At 54.1% G+C, this 19,153-nt stretch overlaps 3 protein-coding genes across 3 annotated transcripts; 2 read left to right on the top strand and 1 right to left on the bottom strand.

The window, feature by feature from the left end:
* Window positions 1-2,255: 2,255 nt before the first annotated feature.
* ENH_00079460 (hypothetical protein, conserved) lies at window positions 2,256-7,720 on the top strand (the record flags this gene model as incomplete). The annotated part of the gene is made up of 7 exons (XM_013583166.1): window positions 2,256-4,302; window positions 4,422-4,795; window positions 4,920-5,117; window positions 5,388-5,545; window positions 5,835-6,443; window positions 6,615-6,721; window positions 7,059-7,720. 7 exons carry the CDS (start codon window positions 2,256-2,258, stop codon window positions 7,718-7,720), a joined length of 4,155 nt encoding a protein of 1,384 aa, XP_013438620.1.
* A 602-nt stretch (window positions 7,721-8,322) lies between these two features.
* Window positions 8,323-16,434, bottom strand: ENH_00079450 (alpha-glucosidase II, putative; the record flags this gene model as incomplete). Its single annotated transcript, XM_013583165.1, has 11 exons — window positions 8,323-8,801; window positions 8,971-9,277; window positions 9,467-9,662; window positions 9,793-10,125; window positions 10,444-10,639; window positions 10,928-11,055; window positions 11,320-11,636; window positions 12,675-12,761; window positions 13,034-13,201; window positions 13,649-14,060; window positions 14,687-16,434. 11 exons carry the CDS (start codon window positions 16,432-16,434, stop codon window positions 8,323-8,325), a joined length of 4,371 nt encoding a protein of 1,456 aa, XP_013438619.1.
* A 770-nt stretch (window positions 16,435-17,204) lies between these two features.
* ENH_00079440 (hypothetical protein, conserved) lies at window positions 17,205-18,936 on the top strand (the record flags this gene model as incomplete). The annotated part of the gene is made up of 4 exons (XM_013583164.1): window positions 17,205-17,313; window positions 17,708-17,973; window positions 18,144-18,272; window positions 18,619-18,936. 4 exons carry the CDS (start codon window positions 17,205-17,207, stop codon window positions 18,934-18,936), a joined length of 822 nt encoding a protein of 273 aa, XP_013438618.1.
* Between the last annotated feature and the right edge of the window lie 217 nt (window positions 18,937-19,153).

Here is a 19,153-nt window from a genome sequence, read left to right as displayed (position 1 = left end):
TAAGAGCAACTGAATACCTTCCTTATGGATCCACGCTTTAAGCCAGGTTCCAACGGTGCTTGCTTGCTACTTAACTTCTGTGCACTCTTATGGCTGCAGAAGCAGAATCAGAAAGCATGCAACATGCAGAATGTTTCGCATGAGGTGAACGACAGCAAAATTGCTTCATACGTCCCACCCCATCTTCTTGACAATTTCCCTCGAACACAAGAACAGCATCGCACCATGACCCGCAAACAGTACACAGTACCTCATTCCCTACAAAATCACTTTGCTGTACCTCGGTCATCACAAGGCCACGCAGTACCAGGAACCAGAATGCCATGTTGGCTGTGTGCGGAATGCTCCACAGCTAGCTCTGGGCTTGACTAAAGAGCCTCTCGAAGAAATCTACGAAGCTTTAATACTGCAGCAGATGTCACTGCTGTTGCCCACAGCTCGAAGAGCAACTGCATTTGCTGCTGTTGATGCATAAAAGCCCAGGCAGCATCACTTGCTGTGGCAAAAATCCTGGTTTTCTGGAGAATCCGGCTGGAGACAGCAAGCATAATGGCACCAGTATCTACTGAATGGTGTTGCAAACAACGGATCTAGTTCAGCTAGGGGCCTCCAGGGATCTTGTTCGGCTTTGGAAGACACGAAATCTGCTGCAGGAATACATTTCCACGACAGCATCAGTATTGTCGCACCGACACTGTGGTCACTGTCGCAGTAGTAGCAGTCCCTTGGTAGGTGTAGTCAGCACCAGACGGCCCCAGGCCAATCTTCCTGGGTTCTACTCTCCCCTATTGGATGAGGTTGCCCTTCTGTAGAAAAAATCCCGTAACGCTGGCCAGCCAGATGCCCCCGACCGAATGTGTAACGCTTGTACCTCAGGACTTCATGCATGACTCTGTCAAACTACCCCTCTATCATATCCGTATGCTGCATATGACCTTCTCCTTATGCGGAATAATACCGATTATACGTAGTTTTGCCAAATCGTGTGTCACTCCCCACCACATAGCTGTATATTCTGGAAGGAGAACGCTTGCCTCCCCACTGTCTCGTGTGGCTACACCTGACCTCTTCCGATGCTCTGCGGAGCGACCTCTGTCTGTGCAGCCCAAAATTGCATGCAGCTGGGCTCCTTACACTTTCTCGCTTAGTAAGGGGGGCATGTACGGGCAGGATTAGCTCCACAGTGCCAAGGAGGTTCCCCGTGTTCAGCGATCACGGGTACTCTAGCAACCCTCTCCTCTGCTCCGGGCTGAGGTGAGACCGACAAGAACCATTGGCCTTAGGTGTTGCTGAGGAGTGTGTCGGTATTGGCAACGTCAATAGTATCTAAACCACATGCACCATCTTCAGAAGCACGGACGCAGGAGCAGCTGCTAAGCGAAGGAGGCTCTTGGGCAGCGAGACAGGGGAAGCTTCGGCATTTCTTTACTAGAGGTAACTCTAAACTAAAGAGTTTTGCTTGATGCAGCAGAAGACAGGCGAGTAACAGTAGCAACAGCAGCAGAACAGCAGTAGCAGCAGCAGCAGTACAGACATCAGCTGCAGCAACAGCAGCAGCAACAGCATCACCTTCACAGATTTATTGCAAGAAGCAACTTTATACGCACCGATATTGTGAAAGTTGCAACCCAATTTAGTATATGTGTTCGAGCATGAGTTGCCGTCAATTGTTCTCTCCGCTCTGCAGAACGATGAGCTTACCGGTGCTGCCAAGCCAGCGTGGGCCTCGGGGGGCCCCAGCTACATGAGCAGCTGCGGCATCACGAGGAGGCTGTGTGTCGATCTTTGGCATTGTGGCTGCAGATCCTGCCTTCTGAAACCGTTCCAGTGCTGGTGAAGAGATAATTGAACGTCTTCTTAAGCCAGGAGCAGCAGCTACCACAGGTGCAGCAACGGCTGTAGGAACAACACTTGCACGAGGCTTGTGAAGTGGAGCAGCAGCGGGGCGTCCTGGTCCCGACGCAGCTTTTAACTTCCATATCTAGTAGTTGACACTCAAGAATCAAGCGATAAGCCATAAGCCCTAGTGTACGAAGTGTACGTTGGGGGGTCGACGCTGCTGCCGCGGGCTGGGCCTTCCTGTGGGGAGGGCTTAGACCGTTGCTGCGGTGAACCAGCAGCAACTTCACCGCCAGCAGCATCTAAATACGATTTTTTCTGAAGCGCAGTAGCGGTGGCTGCAGCAGCTGCGTCCGCAGCAGCAGTAAGGCTGTGGTCCTGGAAGAGCCCGTCGCTGGTCAAAGTTGTGGGCAGCGATGGCAGCAGCAGAGGCCGATGCAGCAACAGGAGCAGCAACAGTCGCTGCGCTGCTGCAACCGGGCCAGCAACACTCTCAGAAGGCGGGGGGGCTGACGATGGGCCAAAAGCTGCAGCAGCCGTTGCTGCTTCTCCGACAACTGCAGCGTCTGCGGCAGTCGCAGCCGCAGCAACCGCACGAGCCCGCCGAAGGTATAGAAGGCGGAGCTGTAGCAGACGTAGCGCACCAACATCTGCTGCAGCAGCTACAGGAACTGCAACAGGAACAGCAGCGGCAGCTGCAGCAGCAGCTGCAGCAGCATCAAGTGCAGCAGCACCAGCTGCAGCAGCAAGAACAGCAGGAAACGCATCAAGGACTGCGGCATCAGCTTCTTCAGCAAGTACTGCAGCCACATGGTGACGACCTGGACCAACAAATTCTTCTGCAGCAGCGAATTCTGCGGGAGCAGCAGCAGCAGCTATTGCAACTGCGGTCTAGCGGCCTCGGAAACAATATGGGTGCAGCCCCGTTAAAGCCAGATCCGCTTGTGCTCCAGCTGCAGCAGCAGCTGTTACAGCAGCAGCGGCTGACGCCGACCCCGCAGCAGCTTGCAGTGCAGTGCAGCAACTTGCAGCAGCAAGTGCTGCTGCTGCAGCAGGCTCTACAAAGCAGTAGTAAGGAGACCTTGGCGGGGCTTAAAGGGACGTTGCAACAGCAGCAGCAGCGTTTACAGCTTTTGCTTTTCCAGCGACTACAACAGCTGCAGCCTCAGCGGCAGCAGATGCCGACGTTCCCCGTGGGCGAGATAACTAGTGGCATCGCTGCCCCCGTGCAGCAACAGCAAACGCTGGGGCTGAGCTTAGCACAGCCTGAGCCTTGGGCGTTTGCTTCTGACTCGCAGCAGCAACAACAGCTGCCGAAAAGGGAGCGCCGGGGAGCTCTTAGGGGGCCCCAGTTGCAGCTGCCCGCTGCTGAGCTGCGCAGTCGAAATGGCAAGCGACACATGAAACACCAAGGTGGAGAAAAGTGGGATGCAGCAGCTGCGGCAGCAGCCGCAGCGGAGGCAGCAGCAGAGGCAGCGGCGGCGGCGGCAGCAGTGAGCACCGTAGAAGCAGCCCCAGGAAAGCGCCGAAGGATCCCCTCCGCGAAGGCACTGGCAGCAGCAGCTGATGCTGCTGCTGTTGCCGCTGCAGCAACAGCAGCAGCAAGAGCTGCCGATAGTTCCTACCGTCCGCATCCTAAGTGGGAATGGGTCTCCCAGCAGCAGGAACGTCAGCTGCAGCAAACACAGCAGCAACAGCGGCCACGACAGCAACGCCAGCGACATGTGGCACCACCTGAGCAGTTCCCGACGATTCCAACCTCTCGGCAAGCCCAGCTAGCTGCGCAACACGAGGAGAAGCTGCGGCTGCACCAGCAGCAGCTGCTGCTGCAGGAAGAGCAAGAGCGGCAGCAGGTACAGCGGGCACAAACCAAGCGAGAAACTTTTCAACAGAAGCTTCAGCAGCAGTCGCAACACCAGCAAAAGCACCACGTGTATGCCCATCCTTTGTGGCGTCGCCTGCAGCAACTCTGTGAGCTGCCCGCTTTACGGGTGTTGCTTCAAACTGCCGCAGACCAACAGCAGCAGCAGATCTTTGCTGCAGGAGCAGGACTGGCAAGGGCCGACTGCCTGATAGACACATTGGCTGAGGCTTACCATAAGTCGCTGCGGCTGTTGGCGCAGCATGGGGTATTGCTGCTTTGCGAAGCAGGCAGCAACAGCAGAAAGACTGCAGCTGCTGCTGCAGCGGCAGCTGCTACAAGCAGTAGCAGCAGCGTAATTTACACTCGGCATGTCCCTGCAGCTTGTAGTGCCATTCGTACTGAGGCAAACTCTCGGGACCCGTGCCCTGCAGCAGAAGCAGCAGCAGCAGTCACGGCGACAGCAGCAGGGAATGGTTGCGAAAATGGGAAAAGGGGGAGGAGGGAAGCCAGTGGCTTACTGCTGCAGCACGGGCTGCTGTTACTGGCAGCCGACCGCCAGGTGGACTCTCCTGAGCAGCTGCTAGAGCAGCCGTTAGACAGTAAGTAGCAGCAGTTCGCAGCAACAGCAGTAGCACTTTGTTTTCCCACGTAGCATGCCCCTCAGTTTCTTTTCAGCACCATTTGTTATTTTCTGGTGCTAGTGCTGCTGCTGCTGCAGGCGAAGTATTGCAGTTCCCTTGCGGGGCTCATCTGCAGCTTTTGCCTTGTTGCAACGGTGGGGATAGTGAGAGCTGCCGCAGCGGCAGCAGCACCAACGACAGCAGCAGCAACGGCAACAGAGACAATAGCACGGATGAGATGATCGGCGTCATATCGCTTGCGTGGTGCGCTCCAGGGGCCGTACGCGAATTGTTACAGGCAGTGCTGTGCGCTGCTGCGTGCATGGTTCTGGCTGCGAGCAGCAACAGCTCTAGCAGCAGTAGCTGCTGCGGGACAGACGAGCTTCGCGGGGTGTACTGCTGCACGGGAGACGCAGCTCAGCAGCAGCAGCAGCAGTTGATTTCCGCAGTTTTAAAATCCCTCGGAGCAGTAGTAAGCCTCGCCACCGCCACCAGCACAAGCATCAGGATTTTAGCATCGGCACTAATCGCTGTGTAGAATTTAGTGCAATCCTGGTTAGCGGATCTATCTTTCGCCTGTGTGCTCTGTTTTGCAGCCAAGCGGCCCTCCTCCATGTGCCGCAACGAACTGGAAGGGAGATGGCAGCAGCAAGTGGCTCTACCTCGAGGGCGCAGTTTTGGCAGATAGGCAGCGGTTACTTCAGCAGCAGCTGCACGTATCTCCTGGCATAGTGCACAAGACTTTAGATACGTGCTCTCTACTCAGGGATGGCATCCAGGTGTACAGAAATGTGGTGGGTTGCTTCTGTATCCGTTGCAGTGATTGCCACCGTTGCTATCTCAAGTACTGCCCTTGAGTCCTGCTACCTGATTGCTTCCGGTTGATATTTCCGTGTTACTTTGTGGCGACTGTTACTGTGACTGCTGCTGCCACTGCCAGTGTATCTGCCGTGCTGCCTTAACAGCCAGGGGTGCCGACTGTGAACGGAGTTGCAGCTACGACGGCAACTGCTTACTTTGCTTTCAAAAGCTATAACTGTTTGTCTCTTCCTTTGCTGCCTCAGGTCCCCCTTGAAGAGATTGCTGTGGTTGGGCGACTTGTGCATGCTCATTTTGCTTTGTTGATGGATCGCGTGCTGCAGCAACAGCAGCACCAACACTGGCCGTATCAGCAGTCTTCGATCTTCAAGTACGACGGCATCGCTTGTAGAAACTCACCACTGTAAGTCGCTGCGTGCGCTGTTATTGTTACTGCTGCCAGCGGCGCTGTGTTTCCTAGCCGTGGTGGTGCGGATGCCTCTGTTGCAGCAGCAGCAGCAATATAGCGGTAGCGGCAGCAGCCAGTAGCCAAAGGAGCAACAGCTACTCTGTTACCGTTTGGTGGACTGTTTTTGGCCTGTTCATTCTTTAGTGTCTGTAGTGGAGAATTTTGTGAGGTTTGAGATTGACGGCAGCAGCAGCTGCAACAGCAGTACTATGAAGAGAGCGCTGGCAGTGCGTTTTCGCCGCAGGCGTGTTGATGTGAATGTATCGGAACCGCACCTTGAATATGGGCAGGGGCCCCTAAGGGAGATGCATACTCTGCTTCGAAACAAACTGCGGCTTCTAGTTCAGCGCGTTGCTGCCGCGATGGCTGTGGATTTTTGCTCTTGGGAGAAAGCTGTTGTAAGGAGACAGCACCGACACGAGCAGCTTGAGCAACAGCAGCAGGACGGGTTGCGGATCGAGAGAGACAAGAGGGAGTTGCAGAGAAATAGCGGGGGCAGCACGACAGCAAGCACTGCAACTGAGTTGGACGACGATGATACTCCCCGCGCAGCAGCAGCAGGGACGGCGCAGGCAGGAGCAGCCACACCAACGGCACACTCGGGAGAAGTGACAAGCCCGTGCATGAGTGCTGCTCGTGGTCCCTCATGGAATGCGGGGTCGGACTGCCCCACATTTTCCACTGTAAAGTTGGAGGGAAGTGCGGCTGAGCCTTCAATACCAGCAACTGCAGAAGCTCAAGAAGTGCAGGCGGAGCCGGCATGGCAACAGGTTACTTGCGGATATCTAATGTCTTTGGGGCCGCACGAAAACAACCAAAAGATTCACTATGACTACCACGAGGAAGCGCACAAGTAAGGGCGCATTGCCGTCAGGGTGCAGCAATAGTTGTGCAAATAGCGCCCGTAGAAACAGCAGCAATGCTAGCACCGTGTGCTGCAGCACCTGCCGCAGTAAGATCAGGAAAGGAAACAGGCTAGCCGCAGCAGCCTCTGTTGTTGCTGCTGTGCTGCGATTATTTTCAGACGGAACATCGTGAGCGCGTTCATCCCACTTGTGAATCTGACCAGCAGCAACTCACCCACAACCTTTTTCATCGGGTCCCACCCTGTCTTCTCGAATGCGCAGGCTGGTAAGAGCAAGCACTTTGTTTTTCGTAACTGTCCCTGCTGTTCCTGGCTCTCCGTTTTTCCTCCTGCCATGAGAAGTGCTTTTGCCACACTGTTCCCGGCGTTCGAATTCGATCTTGCCTGCGTTCATTCGCTTTTTCTTCTGATATTACGTGTATCTAGTGGAGCTTTGGCGCTTTTCGTGGTGCACCCATTGCGGCGTCTTGTGCTTCTCTTTTGATACCTTCTTTGCTGATTCTGCTTCTGCCTTTGGCCAAGGGCTTGCATGCTGTTTCTCACGTTTAATTATTTTCCAGTAATAGATTGAACGCATTATTGGCCTGCTTGGTTTTGCCCCAGGGGACCTAGTCATCATGGACAACATTGTGCGGCACAGGGGCAGCAGTCATTCAGCTGCTTCTCTACGTCCCCTCATTTATATGTCACTTGTAGACAGACGGTTCTGCGGAGGAGAGAAAGTAGGCAGCAAAACGCATTTCCTGAACTGGCAGCAGTACCCGCACATTCCACAGCAGCAGCAGCAGCAAGCGCTCGAGAAGGAACCAAAAGGAAAAGCTGGGGCAGAAGGAGAGGTGAATACTCCTACTGATGCTACCTTATGTGAGGAGGCGCCCTCGACTGCCGGTGAGGAAAACCCATCGCAGCCCCCAAGCGACGGCGAGGCTTCTTCTGGTCCCGCGGAGGCAGCAAGAAGCCATTTGAAGCAGCAGCAGCAGGAGGAGGATGAAGAATGTGTTTTGGATCTTACGGAAGCGGAGGCTGCCGCGACAAACCTCGAGGAGCTCTGCGCAATAAATACCATCGATCCCCTGCAGTTGTTGCAGCCGGAGACACAGCAGCAGCAAGAGCAGGTGAAGTGCTGCGAGCGGATCGCAGCTAGAGGCGAGTCGCCAGCTAAGATTCGCGTGTCTCTGCACCGCATGCAGCGTCACCTGCAGCGAATGCTGCTGTACCGGTATATGGTGTACAAGCAGCAACAAACTGCGCTGCAGGATGTGTAGAAGGAAACACAGCAGTGCCCCGTAGAGGCGGCAGAAGGCGTTTGGACGTGGTGGACAAGAGGGCTATTCCTCACTCGCTGCAGAGGGATAAAGTAACACGTAGCTGCTCTAGCTAGCCGCTCTTCGAACTAGCCAAATGGCAACAAGGGAGCTAGCTGGCGATCCTAGCGCTACCTGGCAGCGATTCATCAGCTATCACGGCGCAGCAGTGCTCGACGAAGAGCCCATGAGAAGGCCGTTAATTCTTGTAAAAGGCAGTGACTCTTAAGTCTTCTCACGCGCTTGATTTGGACAGTTGGTTTGCCGTCTATCTGGCTCCCTGCCGAGTTAACTGCTCCCGCAGCCAAAATGTTTGGGTCAGGGTTCCCCTTAAGGAGTTTTACAGTGGTCGCCGAGCGACTTTGGGACTTCTAGGTGGTTATCTGGGTAGTCAGCTCTCGTTAATCAGTTGACTAGCTAGTTTATTTTTTGCGGGGCACTCATACTTTTCAGGGCGCCCGAAACCCACACTGTGGAAGGAAAAACTTGACGGATCGCTGCGAGCAGTAGATGCAGGCGTTTGCTGCGCTGTAGGCCTCCAGCAGATGCTTGCTGCTTGTAATCTACCAGCCCAGCTCAATAGCCCAAGTCGGGTCTGTCGCTAGCGTCCCAGGGGTCTCAATGAGGACTCTATAGACTGGATGACTGAAACAAGCGTCCTGGAGCTTTTGCTGTAGCTGCAGCTCATCACTCTCCGTCTTCTGCCGCAGGAGGCCCGCCAGGTGTTCCCGAGTTGCTGCGTGCTGCTTCTGTTGCATTTGCCGCTTTGCGTGCTCTGCATTTGCTTTGCATGTTGCCGGTGCTTCAGAAGCAGCGGCTGCAGCAGGAACGGCGTCTTCTGCTATGCCAGTAGCCGCAGGAGCGCAGGGCGCAGCAGCCTCTGCAGTGAAGAACGCTTCTTGGGTCTTCCGCAGCTCGTCTTCTCTGGGGTTCAGAGGCAGGGCAGAGACGGAAAACTTGAGCGGCCGCTGCCCCGAACCCGTCTCTGTAAGTACAGCTGAGGCAGGCGGCGTCCGTACACCCCAAACGGCCACATGCGATACTGCAGCACAGGAAAAGCGACAGCAACACAACTAGCACAGCAGTGCAAGCCCCAGGTACTGCAAACAAACATACCACGGGCGATGCGGCAGCATGCACATGAACAGCAATCATAGTAGCACTTTATACGCAGGAAATGTCTCTTTGGGACATCATATCCAGTAACTCACTGCATGCATTGAGCGACTCCCCAAGACTGAGCGTTCCGTAGACCCAGGGGCACGTAGGACCTCCCAACGGGAGAGGCTCTGACTCAGGCCAGATGAGAAGTCCCTTCGATGCGCTGCTGCTGCTGCTGCGTGGACCCTGTTGGTGTTGCTCTTGCTGCTGTGCTTGCTGCTGCTCTTGCTGGTGCTGCAGTGTGCGGGCCCTAATCCTGAGATATAGAAAGCGTCCTTGTTTGCACTGAAATGAAATGCCGTCGTCGAGATATAGTCTCCCTTCTGCTGCGCCTTCTGGGCTCAAATATACATGCAACTGCAGCAAAATGCAAGCAACAGCAGCGGCACAAGAGTCACTAAACGCAAAACCGCTGTTTTTAGTAGCCTCCGTATTAACTGCTGCTCATCTTATTCCCTTTAGTAACTTTCCAATGCGTGAGTCCTTGCCCCTGTAGAAAATCCCGAGACCCAGACCTCAAACCCTGAGCCCTGGGAGCTGAGGTACCGTGAGCGGCTCTCGCATGCAGAGCAGGGCCGACTTGCTCGGTGCCTCTCGAGTGGCAACAATAGCACCGCCCTTCACGAAGACAGGAATGCGTCGTAAAGTTAGTGGAAAACTGCAACTGGACTTTGTTTTTGGCTGGCCTGTAGCTGTTGCCGCAGACTCACGGCAGCAGACCGAGCCCGTATCCGCGTCGTACCTGCAGGAACGCGCAGCTAAAATGATTTTGTCGTGGCTGCTGCCACTGCTGTTGCTGTTGCCGCCTCCGCCACGACCCTGAGAGCAGCTGCTGTTGTTGCTAGCTAAACTTCTCCGCTGCTTTGGCTTACCACAGCATTCCTCTAGGAAGATGCAGCTCGGTAAGCTGTTGATGCACATGTATTTCATGCTGCTGCTGTTGCTGCTGTTCATGCAGCTGTCGTGACTCCTCGTGTGAATGCTGCTTGCTAGTGTCTTTTGTCTGCTGTTGCTGTGTCTCCCTTGGCAGCATGGAATGAAGGATAGGCTGTACGTAGATTTGGCTGCCCACAAGAAACGGCTGCGTGCTGCTGCTGCTGCTGATGCTGCTTCCTGCACGCGCTGCTTCTGTCGAAGCGTCTAGCCACCATATGGGTCTTACGATAGGATCGCCAAAGAAAGAATATTCCGCACACAGAGTGTACCTTGGAATCACAGGGCTCACAGAAAAGCAATTGTTGCCGTAGCTTCAGCGAAGGTCACCTCACCAGCAGAGCAGTACACAGCAGCAGCACCAGGTAAAAGCATACTGGAAGCTGTATCCGCCACGCAGCTGGTACCCGAAAGCAAAAGCAGCAGCACCAGCAGCAGCTACTACAGACACAGCAGCAATACTGCTACCAATGTGGAAGTAACGTAAGCTCCACCATGACCAAGTTAAGAATCAAGCGAAGTAGTAACACAAAGCAGCAGCGAGCCGTCTTCATCTGGGCAGCAAAACATCAGGTGCATGTGGCGCTCACCAGTAGGGCATGAATCTATATCTGTCAAGCACTGCTTTGCGCACAAAAGGCAAAATGAGACTGTCTCTAAAGGCCTCTCTCTTCGCTGCTGCCTTTTCGCAATGGACTCGGTAGAAAGGGAGCCATGCACCGAGTTGGTGCCACCGGAGCAGCAACTCGGGGCCTGTACTGCCAATAAATCCGCCCACGTCAGCACCTGAAAAGAAGTTGTAGCAGTAGTAACAACAGCAATGCCAGAGTCAGAAGTTTCAAAGGGAGCAAAGGCTCTTCTCGTACCCCAGGATATTCCTGTAGGCAAGGAAGTACAGCAGCAGCACTACATCAGCACCAGCAAAAGACACCGCAGCAGCCACCTTTTAGGTCACAACTGCACTAAAGATGCGCACATCCCTTCATTTTGCCTGCTACTGTTGCCTATCTCTTGCATACTGTGTTCTTCTCTCTGGCTGCTGCTTTCTAGTTTCTTGCCGTTAATACACCTCACCTACTAGAGACTGCCCGCAAGCAGCAGCAGACAACACCATCGGCACTACACAGCGCAGGTGAGCCCAAGATGCTTCATTGTCTCCCGTCCACAAAAAGGCCCACCGCCAAGAACCCAAAAAGCCAGCTCTGCAACAGAAGCCGCGGCACAGGATGAGGCAGAGTTTCGTGAGTGGGAGCAGTTAGGAGAACGCGGCCGTTCAATTCTGTGCAGGTCTTTGCACACTGCGCCGGCCAAGTACTTCATGAATGGTTGACAAGCAGGAAACACGAAATCACCTGCCACTAGGCCAGATAAGTCTAATTGCTAATTCGGTCGTTCGCCGCCGGGGCAGCTGGTCACCGAACAGCGATCGCTGGCTAGTAAGCTAGCTAGCCAGCATAGCTAGTTACCTGGAGAGAAGAAATGGCCTGCGAGTCCCCTGACTGCGAGCTAAGAGACCCTCGTAGGACGCGCTTTGCTGCAACAGGCCGTAAAGATTGTGAACCCTCCAGTGCTCTACCAGTTCTTCAATGTCACCGCCCTTCTTTGCAGCCAACGCAGTGGAAGAAGCAGCGGCAGGAACTGGGTCGGCTTTGTGGAGGGCTCCCCTTGGCAGCGTCAGCTCCTTGCAACCAAATATGGAGGGCTCGTTCATGTCGTTCCATAAACCCAAGTTAGATATTCCTTTCCAGCTGCGCCGCACCCATGAGGACCACCATTCCCGAGTCTGTAGCAGCAGCCGCAACACCACAAGATGCCGTCAAGCGCAAGAATCGACAAAGCTGTAAACAGAGAGAAAAAACGCTGGAAAGCTAGCGCAAGTGCTGCGAGCCACCACAGATGCAGCACATAGTAAATCAGGCGGCGCTGCTACTGCTGCTGCCCCTACTGTTGCGGATTCAGCAGATAAGATGCACACTGTTCGCAATACTCAGTAAAGGGACTTTGAGAAAAGAAAATGCAATGAGCCACTAGCCTATGGTAAAGGATCAACATGGCGAGTTTACCTTTTGACGCAGGTAGTCTGGCCAAACGCAGAAGCCCGCCCAACTGCGACCCACAAAGGGGAAACCGTAACGCTAAGGAAACAACAGCAGCAGCAGCAGCAGCAGTAAATGCAGAAGAAGAGAATGCATGAGGAAGACGAAGTAGATAAAGTGGAGACGGCGACTGAAACGGGGGAGAATCGTGGGCCTAACGACAAAGGAAGCATTAAAAAAGAAGCAGCAGAAGCTAAAAATGACACAAGCAGCTCGAGGCACAGGCGAAGGTAAGCGCAGTAAGTAACGGAAGACCAGAACAATACGGATAGACACAAAAAGTTAATTGACAATACGGTACTTGTTTCCACGATAAGAGAAAGAACAAGGGAAAGAATGTGTAACGCGGTCTGTGCACTAAGCACCCCAGATGTAGGCATTTTTCAGTGGAACTGTACGACAGAAAAAAAGTGACTGGACTTAAAAGGCACCCGTGAGGTAGATATAAGCAAAAGACAGAGGTAAGCGAAAAATATACAGGAAGGAAAAACGGGAAATGACATGAAAGGCCAGTAAGGCAACCGAACAAGAAATGGAGATAAAAAGCATGAAGCCAATGGAAGGGAACACGGTGAACGAAAATGTCAACAGCGGCAGCCAAACGTAAATAAAACAGATGGAGGACCACACGGTAGACGAAAGAAAGACAGACGAACCGAGGTAGAAAAAAATGAACAAGGAACTTCATAAAAAGCGATAAAACAGGGGGACAAGCATGCACGTACATTATTGACAAGCAGCTTTTGCTGCACTGCTTCCTCAAAGAGAGGATAGCCAACTTCGATTCGAAGGTGAGGATCTGCTATGACTACCTAAGAGAAAGCGACAGAAACAGAACCAGCAACACCTCAAGGTGCTGCTCTGGAAGCAGGCATAACGCTTTCCACCTCCAGAAGCAGTGAATAATATGCACGCAGCGCGTATAATCACGCAAGAAAGTACATTTTTGTTGTGCTGCTGCTGCTGCTGCTGCTCTGGTTTAAGGCTTGGCCTCAAAACCCCACTGCTGCTTCTTCCCCTGCAGCAGCCGCTGCAGGTGCTGCACTTGGTGTTGCATTTGCTGGTACTGGTGCATGCGTCTCACAAGCATTCTTTGGTTTGCTTCAAGCTCGCTGGCAAGCTGTTTGAGATCAACTCTTCTTCTGTCCTCTAAAAAGTACTTGCAGTGAGGCGTGTGGTCGATATCTAGCCACAAAGCGTCGAACGGAACCCCACAAGAATCCATCCCGCGCATCGCCTCTTGAGCATCCTTCTGAAACAGCAGCAGCAACAGAAGCATCTGTAGCAAGAGATGTTTGTGCATTTCTTCTGTTTGCTTGTTCATCCCGCTATGTATGTTCCCCTCTTGCTTGCTGCTTCTTCTGTCTACATGTTTGCTGCGTTCTGCATTAGGCTCTCCTCCTTGCTGTTTTGCAGTGTACCCCTGCCTTGTTTCTGCCTCGTTCGGAGCGCTCTGTCTCAGCTAGTTTGTTCCCCCGTGTGCGCCCTTCCGTATACTTCGCCTGCCTGCGCCTCTCCAAGAGCCTATTAGGCGACCTGTTTCTAGCTCTGAATGGGTTTCTCTGTTTGCTTTCCCCGCCTTGTTCTTTTTGGTTGTATTTCTGTCTGTCTGGCTGCCGGTTTGCGTGTTTCTATCCGTTTTGGCTGCATTTTTTCACCTTTCAGTTTGCCTGTTTCTTCCTACCCTCCTGCTTCTCACCTCTTCGGCATATCCCCATCTGGACTGGTGCTTTCCTAGCGCGCCGATTGGGGCCAGCATGGGCAGCCCCAGCGCTACATGCACTTGGCGGTGGACGTCCACAGGGGAGGGCCCGCAGCAAAGCAGGCACTCGAACTCTCCGCCTTCGCTGCAAAACCAACAGGGAATGACGCCTTCTTGCTGCTGCTGCCACTGCCGTTGCTGGTGCTCGTGCTGCTTCTGTTCTTTCTGTTCGGGGGCCTGTTCGTAGTTTACTCTGAAAAAAGTCTCTGCAGAGTTAAGGAAAACGAAAGCAGAGGCCTGACGGCCCCCGTTGGAGCCTCCCGCGTGTGTAGCAAACAGAAAAGGCATGGAAGCGTAAAGAGAAGACGGGCTATCGGGGTCCCAGCCGTAGGCGTCCACGTTGAACAGTCTGAGTAACGGAAGCAGCAGCAGCGGCAACACCAGTAGAGCCAGCTGCACAAAGGGGGAAACAGTAGCAGCTTCTGTCTAGGCAAAGGGTAATTGGAAGTAGCAACAGATGTTAACGACGTTGGAAGAGTAACACCCGCAGCTAAGGGAACGAGAGCAGCAGAGAGAAGAGGAAAGAAAAACTAGGCAATCAGGCAGAAGCAAATATGGTTCAAATAATGCAGGAGGCACAAGCAGAAGACGCCGAATTGAATATTCATTCATAGACGCAGAAAGGGGGCAAAGGAATTAGCAGCAGTCAGGAAAATGGCAGAGATAAAGAAAGACACGCCAGTAGGAATAACGGCAAGGAAACATGCAAACAGGCGGTGTCTGAGAGGTAAAGATGAACAGAAAAATACATATGCAAAAAAAGGGAGATAGGCATGGGTAGAGCAAGACGCCAGCAGGTACAGGAAGGCAGAGGCAGAAGTATTAGCGGTGGTGTAGAAAAGGGCAGAGGCGGATTGTTGCGGTCAAATAAGGCTATGAATGAACACAAGTCAAATACAAAGATAAGGTACGTGCCTGTAAGGCTCAGTGTAGTTTTCGAGGCGGTAACTCGTTGAGTGCTCATAGAGTCCATACACGCCAACAGCGTCAAGAAACGAAATATCACCGCCGACGCTGCATGCACGCCATAGTCTCTCCTCCTCAGACTGATTCTCCTCTTGCATAGCTTGCTGCAGTAGTTGCTGCTGTGAGGCCTGCAACAACTTCTGCAGTAGCTCCTGCTGCTCCACAGGCACGTCTCGCTGCTCTTCAGTCCGCAGCATAGCAGCAATGGGGGGCGCTGCAGCAGCAGCGAAGCGGCAAGAAGCAGCTGGCGGCCTCCACTCCACGTCTATCGCATCTCGCAGTTTGAAAGGCGATACATCAGCTGCTGTTACTGCTGCTTCTGCGGCTTCTGCTGCTAAATTCGCAGCAGTTGCTGCTCCCAGGGCTGCAGCACCTACTGCTGAGGCCGCAGCAGCTGCTGTTGCGCCAGCTGCGTCTGCAGCTGCTCTTTTCCTTTTCTCCGGTGCTGCTTCATCCAAAGTTGAATGTGCTGCCGTTTCTGCTGTTGCTGCTGCTCTTGCAGCCTTTGCCGCTGCATGGGAAGCTGCTGCTTTCAAAGTTGCTGCTTCTGCCGCTGCTTCCTCTGCTGCTGCTGCGTGTACTCTATGAGCCATGTGAGATATTTCCGCTGAGCTTCGCGCTACTGCGATGGTTTGCATGCCATGAGGATCCCTCAAGGCTGCCATACTATCTTCTGAGGTGCCAGCCTTTAACGCCGTAGCTCTCAGTGCGCCGTGGGACTCCAGTTGCACTTGCTGCTGCTGGTGTTGCTTGTTAGGGTTAACAGCAGCAGCGACTGCAGCAGCGGCAGACCTCCATTGCCTGTGAGTGCCGATACTTTCCCAGTTAAGAAGCTGCTGCGCATTCAGGCGCTGGAGGTCTCTGCCGTTAAGCTGCAGAGAAACCGCAAAGGGCTCATGGTGAACGCATACGCTTAGCTGAAAGCTGCAGGGGGCGTCGGAGGTGTGTCGGGCTGCTTCTGCTGCAACTTGTGCCCCTCCTCCCGATGATGCCTTTGATGTGTTGCTGCAGATCCCGTGTTGCAGCCATTCTGAACTGAGGGCGTCCTGAGCGCTGCAATCCAGGTTTGTTGCTGCTGCAGCTGCCTCAGCTCTTTGTCCTGTTGCCGCTGGTGCTGGAGCACCGGCAACAGAAGAGTGTGCTTTCGCAGCTGATGCTGCCGCTGATGCAGTTGGGGGTATGCACTCTGCGACGATGAGCGTCTTGTCTATCTCCTGCTGCACACAACATGTCGGCACAAGCTGCTGCAGCAGCTGCTGCCGGTCCAGCAACAGCTCTGCAACGAAGTGCCGGGGCTCTTGCTGCTGCTCAATCCGCTGCCGCTCCACATGCTCTGAGAGCCGGAGGCGGATGAAACCAGGCGTATAGACAGCCACTTGCAGCAAAAGTAGGAGACCATCGCTGTGGCGGCGAATTGTCATGGAGAAGGTCCACTCATTGTTCAGTTCCTCCCTTTCCTGAGTCTCTTGCTGCTTTTGCTGCTGCTGCTGTTGTTGCTGTTGATGTTGCTGCTGTTGTTGTTGCGACTGCTTGACAAAGAGACGGAGGCTCTCTGGGACGGCCCTATACAGCGCAAGAAACGGCATGGGAACCTGAAGCTGTTGCTTGTTCAGCTGCTGCTGCTGCTGCAGCTGTTGTTGACGGTGCTGCTGCTGCAGCAGCAACAGCAGCTGCGTGTACAGCTGAAACCTGTAACAGAAGGGCGACTCGGCTGCGCGGGTGATGAAGACTGACTCCTTCTCTGTCTCATGCTCCATCTTCGTCTTTCCAGTGAAACACAAATGAAATGAGCCCAATAAATATTTAGGAAGCTTTTTATCCACCCTAAAATGTGCGAATAGGAACTGGAAGCCCAAAGAGCTACACCAGCGAGCAGCATGAGGGGCCCGTTCTCCTCCCTGGGGGCCCCGTCGGCAGCGCCTCTTCAGCAGCCAGGAGCCAGGGCAGCAGCTACAAACAATTAAGTGAGCTCAAGGACTTGAATTGTGGGGCTGGAAAGAAAATTTACCACTCAAGGCATATGGCTTAGGGTGTAGGGACTACAATTTCCGATGTGAGGCCTAGGGTGCAGCATGTGGGAGCTATGACCGTCGACAGTCTAGCGCCAGGCAATCAACGACAGCAACAAAACGGCGCTCAGCTGTAACAGAAGCTGGCAGAAGGGACGGCTGCAGCAACAGGGGGGATGGTAGGAGCGGGAGCAAAAGGGATACTTGCAGCACCAACTGGCAGATCGATAGCAGCAACACTGGCCCAACAAATGCGGTTCCAGCAACAACGCGAGCAACTAAAACAGCAACACCAACAGGTGGAGGCTCACGAGGAAAGTCACGGGGATCACCGGGGCCACTAACAGCGAGAGCAGCAGCAGCCGCAGCAAGAACAGCACCCGCTGCAGCAACCGCTGTTCAGGTGTATGAGCCAGACACAGTGTCCGCAGCCGCAGCTGCACAATTAGCGGCAGCAGCAGCAGCCGCGGCAGCAGCTAAAGCAGCAAGAACCACGGCGCCTCCAGGGTATTCACGACATGGAGGGGGCATCCCAATGCAGCGGCGTCAGCGCTGAGGCTGTTGAATTTGACCTCAGAGACGGCGGCTTGTTTGCCTCCTTATTGGCCTTCACAGTGCCTTCAACAGGTAACGCCTCACACAGCAGCAGCAGCGGAGGGAGCAGCAGCAGGAGAGGCAGTTGTTGCTGCGGCTCCCGCCTCCAGTCCCGGCCTCTTTAGATCCCCTTTTGCTTCTGTCTCTCTGCAACTCTTGTTTGTGTGTCGGTATTTGCCTCTGCTTTGTCTTTACCTCCCACGCTTTGTCTTGGTCGGTTTCCCCTGCCTCTTGCCTCCAGCGCTTCTGCTCTTCTGTCTCTTGTGTTGTTCTGCTTTCTTCTGCACTGCACCTTTTCTGCGTCATGTGCCACTGCCGCTGCTGGCGCTGCAGGTGTTGTTGCTGCAACTGTTGCGTTTCGGCTGCTGTCTTCATTGACTCAAAGCTGTCAGCCTGCCGTTGCTGTTCACTGTGTGTCTCAACGCAGCCCCCGGCGGGGAAGGCGCGGGTGGGGGCCGCAGCAGCAGCAGCAGCAGCAGCAGCAGCGAGGAGGTAGCTGACTGGCAATGCCTGAGAGTTACCTTTGGGCGGGAAGGGCTGCTGCTGCGAGGCGTGTCAAAGGGCCGTGAGGTGTATGGGGAGCTGCTGCTTCCTGTTTCATTCTTTGAGGGCTTCGAGTATCAGCGACAGCAGCAGCAACAACAGCAGAAGCAACAAGAGGGAGAGTCGGTTCTTGTTCCCCTTAAGTCTTTCGTCAACGCGTTGTTGCTCTTTGGGGAATCGGCAAGCAATATACTGCTTCATTGTTTCTGCTGCTGTACCTGCGATTTGGCTGCCGCAATAGGGGCACTGTCACGACAGCTGAAGGGCTGTTGGCCTTGGGTAGCTGCTGCTAGTGCTGTTGCTGCTTCTGCTGCTTGCAGGCTCACATGCGTTTGCGCTACACCTTTGGTGAAGGCGTTCTGCTGCTGCTGCTGCAGCAGCCGCAGCAGCAACCGCAGCAGCAGCAAGTGTTCTCGGAGATAGAGATAAAGACATACGCCGCACAAAATGTGAGCCAAAAAAAGAGTAGCAAGTAACGCATCCCGCCTTTCCGCAGCAAGCTTCACCTTACTGCTGTTGCTGCTGCTGTTGCTGCCGCTTTTGCTGCTGTAGGCATCATCGGGTTGCCTTTCAATTGGCGAGGCTCTAAGGAGAAGCGCTGGAGACACGCGAGATTTTATCTCGATAAACGTATGCCCTTTTTATTGCCACTTCTGCTTCTGGCGTTGCCAATGCTGCCTTTGTTTTTGCTGCTGCTCTGGTGGATCCTGTCATTTGTCTTTTGCCCCTTCCGTTTGAAGTAGAACGCTTTTGCTGGTGCTGGTGTTGCTTTTGCTGCTGCTGCTGCTGCTTCAGCCTCAGCTCTTCCGAGAAGTGCTGCAGGAGCTGCTGTTGGGAGATGATGACACAGCCGCGCGAGTTGTCGTAGAATGGACTCCCCCACGTCCTAAGGTAGCAGCAGGCGCAGCAGCACCAACTGCAGACATAGCAGCAGGCAAGCCAGATGAGGCTGCAGCAGCTACTCGCTCTGGTGCGGCAACAGTGGGGAACAGCAAAGCGCAGCAAATGCCTCTAATGACTCTGGTACGGCAATCTCGAGCATTTTCTGGGTCTAACAACAAGGCGGCAGAAGCTGCTACTGATGTAGCTGTATGTCCTGCTGCTGGTACTTGAAACAAACCAGTATTTCACGCACGTTGCAGTGTCTCTGCAGACGGTCCACGGCCAAATCGCACAACGCGTCTCCTTTCAGCCAACTCTCACGAGCTTTCCCAGCTACAGAGTCGCTAATGCCCACCGGCAAGTTACACAACTGCTGCTGCTGCTGATAATACTGCTGTTGCCACGTTGATGAGCATGCGGCTGCCGATGCTGCCATAGTTGATGGGGC

Source organism: Eimeria necatrix, genomic scaffold, assembly GCF_000499385.1.
Source record: "Eimeria necatrix Houghton genomic scaffold, Enh_scaff84, whole genome shotgun sequence".
Lineage (NCBI taxonomy): Eukaryota > Apicomplexa > Conoidasida > Eucoccidiorida > Eimeriidae > Eimeria > Eimeria necatrix.
The sequence above is the reverse complement of the archived record's forward strand: the minus strand, read 5'-3'. Positions and strand labels throughout refer to the sequence as shown.